The 4,072-nt window shown below is 39.4% G+C and overlaps 1 protein-coding gene across 1 annotated transcript; it reads right to left on the reverse strand.

Moving 5' to 3' along the window:
- Positions 1–767: 767 nt before the first annotated feature.
- Positions 768–1,736, reverse strand: LOC102286701 (olfactory receptor 7A17). Its single transcript, XM_014478383.1, has one exon. The coding sequence runs from the start codon at positions 1,734–1,736 to the stop codon at positions 768–770; it is 969 nt and encodes a 322-aa protein (XP_014333869.1).
- Between the last annotated feature and the right edge of the window lie 2,336 nt (positions 1,737–4,072).

Raw genomic sequence — 4,072 nt, forward strand, 5'->3', positions numbered from 1 at the left:
CTATGCATTTATTCTGATCTTTAAAGATAGCATTCACTACTCTGTTTTTTAATTGTATTACAGATAATTATATTCAAAAGTTTATTCTATTGCAGTTTCCTCCCAGGTAAGCAGGATATTGGCAAACATGTTTGCACAAATTGTGACCTGAACCACATGACTGGATAGGCAGTCAAGCTCTCTAGTGAGTCATCTTTGATCATGAGGTATATACACATACTATACATATAGAAAGATTTGACCCTTGAATAATGCAGAGTTTGGAAGCAAGGACACCTTGTGCAATTGAAAATCTGCCTGTAACATTGCAATCAACTTTCCTTATCCATAGCTCCACACCCTCTGATTCAGTCAACCCTTTTATAAAATTATATAAATTGCCCTGGATTTCACTTGTACACTTTTTCATATGAGTACTATATCTCATGAATTTTTTTTTTCCAGAAAGCAAGGCAAAAATTACTCAGGATGACATTTGTCTTTTAAGAAAATATTATTCCTCATGTCACTCCATAAAAAATAGAAATGCCCAAATATCTCATATCTAAAGTTCGGAAAATTTTGAAGTAGAAAGAAGCACAACTTTAAAAAAAAACCCTAAATGATAGTATGAAAAGAAATTTTAATAAAGTGAGTAACTGAGATTGTATAGAAAAGTTGAATTTTTATACAAATGGATATCCAAGGAATTAAGTAGAAGGAGCAAATTTTATTCCACACTGAGGAAAGTGTCACAATTACTGATTCTCAGGCTTTGAGCAATGCAGTCAAGGGCACTTCATCTGCCCCAGGACAATTGGCCTTTTTATAGCTACTATTCCATAGACTCTCTTCAGAGCCCTCTTTATGTCTTTGTTCCTCAGACTGTAGATGAATGGGTTCAGCATGGGTGTTACCACAGTGAACATCACGGAGGCTGTTGCACTTGAGTGTGAGCTGTGTGTAGCAGCAGAGCTAAGGTACACCCCCAGGCTTGTAGAATAAAATAATAAGACAACTGAGAGATGAGATGCACAAGTGGAAAATGCTTTAAACTTTCCCTGAGTTGATAAGATTCTTTGTACGGAAGAGACTATCTTAGAGTAAGAGTAAAGGATACCAGCAAACGGCCCACCAGCTAGTAGCACTGATGCCAAATACATCACTGTGTCATTAAGAAAGGTGTTAGAACAGGCAAGTTGGAGCATCTGATTGAGTTCACAAAAAAATTGGGGAATTTCCACCTTTGTACAGAAGGTTAGCTGCAAAGCCATTAAACTTTGTAACAAGGAATGCACAGCACTCACCACCCAGGGCACCAATACCAGCAGTCCACAGAGCCGAGGGTTCATGATGACTGTGTAGTGCAGGGGGTGGCATATGGCCACAAAGCGGTCGTAGGCCATTACTGTCAGGAGGAAGTCATCTACTCCTGCAAGGAATATGTAAAAATACACCTGGACGATGCAGCCTTCATAGGTTATGACTTTGCTTTGGTTCTCAATATTGTGCAGCATCTTTGGGATGGTGGTGGAGGTGAGGCAGATGTCTACAAAGGACAAGTTGGAGAGGAAGAAGTACATGGGGGTGTGAAGGTGGGAGTCAGAGATGGTGACCAGGATGATGAGCAGGTTTCCAAACACAGCGATCAGGTACATGGAGAGGAAAAGCCCATAGATGAGGGGCTGCAATTTTGGATCTTCTGAGAATCCCAGAAGAAAAAATTCAGAAAAGTGTGTATTGTTACCTGGTTTCATGTGGTGGAGGTGACTACCAGGAAAAATGAAAATAACATGAGTAATTTTCACACAAATTGGCATAACTCACATAATGCAATTTCTATTTTGCTCTCAATAAATTAATTTTAATATCTTGTGTTTAGAAAAGTTCTATTTCATCTCTAGCTGGGCATTTTTGACCCCTTCTAAGCATATTCCCAAAGAAGTCATGCATTCTACAGTTGTAATGAGAAATACTTTCATACATTTGAAGAATATATATTGAGTGTCAACCATGTTCAAAGCACATATTGTTTAGTTGCTAAGCCGGATCTGGCACTTTTGAGACTCCCCGAACTGTATGTAGCCTGCCAAGCACCTCTGTCCATGAGATTTCCCAGGCAAGAATACTGCAATGGGTTGCCATTTCCTTCTCCGGGTGATCTTCTCAATCCAGGGTTTGAACCCGCCTCTCCTGCATTGCCAGATAGATTCTCTACCAATGAGCCACCTGTCAAGTCCCTCCAAACAAATACAGGTAACAAATAGACGGTGCTGAAAAACAAAAATGTTCACAATCCAGTGATGGTGAAAGATAATGTGTAAATATAATATGTCAAGTAATAACAGTTGGTATGAAGAAAACAAAGCTAGATATAAAAGAGTGTAGTAGGAGGTATTTTCATGTACTGAGTGTTCAGGTAAGGCCAGCAAACAAGGTGATAGTTGAACAGAGAGCTCAAGAAAGAGAGAGAAGGATCTATTATGATATCAAGAGAAATATGTGCCTGGCGAGGGAATGGCCACTACAAAAGACCTAAGGAAAATGCTTGTTTTTGCACTTTATGAATTTAGTTGCAAAAGCATCCTATGAATTAAAGCATCTCCCATCCTTAGTACCTTCTGCTAACTGAGGTCTGGGCTCCGTGATATAGGGCACCTTAATATATGAATCCAAGCACCTCTGCTTAAAGGACTGTTCTCAAGGCACAAGCTCACACACACTCTCACACCTTGTCCTCCTGGGCTATGTTCCTAACACACATTTCTCACCCAGAACCACCCTCCTCACACCATATACCATTGTAACTCAAGATGACCATATCAGATCATCTTTATCTTACAGAATGTGTAAATGGTACCCAGAATGAATGGATAAGAAAGCTGTGGTACATATACACAATGGAGTATTACTCAGCCATTAAAAATAATACATTTGAATCAGTTCTAATGAGGTGGATGAAACTGGAGCCTATTAAACAGAGTGAAGTAAGCCAGAAAGAAAAACACCAATACAGTATACTAACACATATACATGGAATTTAGAAAGATGGTAACAATAGCCCTGTATACAAGACAGCAAAAGAGACACTGATGTATAGAACAGTCTTTTGGACTCTGTGGGAGAGGGAGAGGGTGGGATGATTTGGGAGAATGACATTGGAATATGCATAATATCATATATGAAACGAGTGACCAGTCCAGGTTCGATGCACGATACTGGATACTTTGCGGGCTGGTGCACTGGGAAGACCCAGAGGGATGGTATGGGGAGGGAGGGGGGAGGAGGGTTCAGGATGGGGAACACATGTATACCTGTGGCAGATGCATTTTGATATATGGCAAAACCAATAAAAATATTGTAAAGTTAAATAAAAAAAAATCCAGTTCACAGACTGCCCATAGACCAATAAACTTGGGGTTCATTTTTATGATCGCTTTCAGCTTTGTATTTAAAGAAATATAAAAAGTATGTGAGTGTGTGAAAGAGAGGTGGAGGGAGAGAGAAGAGAGGGAAATGAAATAGACATTAGGGGGTTAAAAGATTTAACAAGCTCTAATAGTCCCTGAGACTACATGATGAATTAAACCTTCCTTTGTTTGGCAACATTCCAATTCCAGTTATCTCTACTTGATGTCCAGGAAAAATAATTTTCAAAAAGAAAAATACATGTTTACCTTGACAAAACAGTTATACTTTTATAATGAATGAAACTTGAAATATTTGACTACCCCAAAAGAAAAATGGGCAAAGTAAATAAAGTGAAGTGAAGTGTCTCAGTCGTGTCCGACTCTTTGCTACCTCATGGACTGTAGCCCACCAGGCTCCTCCATCCATGGAATTTTCCAGGCAAGAATACTGGATTGGGCTGCCATTTCCTTCTCCAGGGGATCTCCTTGACCCAGGGATCGAACCCAGGTCTCCCTCATCGCAGACAGACGCTTTACCATCTGAGACACAAACAAAAATGAGTATCCAAAGGAAAACAACAAAAGCTAAACGTGTTTTATATAAAGCAATAGAAGAAAGATTCCCAAAATCTTTTCCATTTCTTTGACCAATTTTTTACTGTGCTATAGGGAATGAGGCAAGC

Source organism: Bos mutus, chromosome 7, assembly GCF_027580195.1.
Source record: "Bos mutus isolate GX-2022 chromosome 7, NWIPB_WYAK_1.1, whole genome shotgun sequence".
In the NCBI taxonomy this organism is placed as follows: domain Eukaryota; kingdom Metazoa; phylum Chordata; class Mammalia; order Artiodactyla; family Bovidae; genus Bos; species Bos mutus.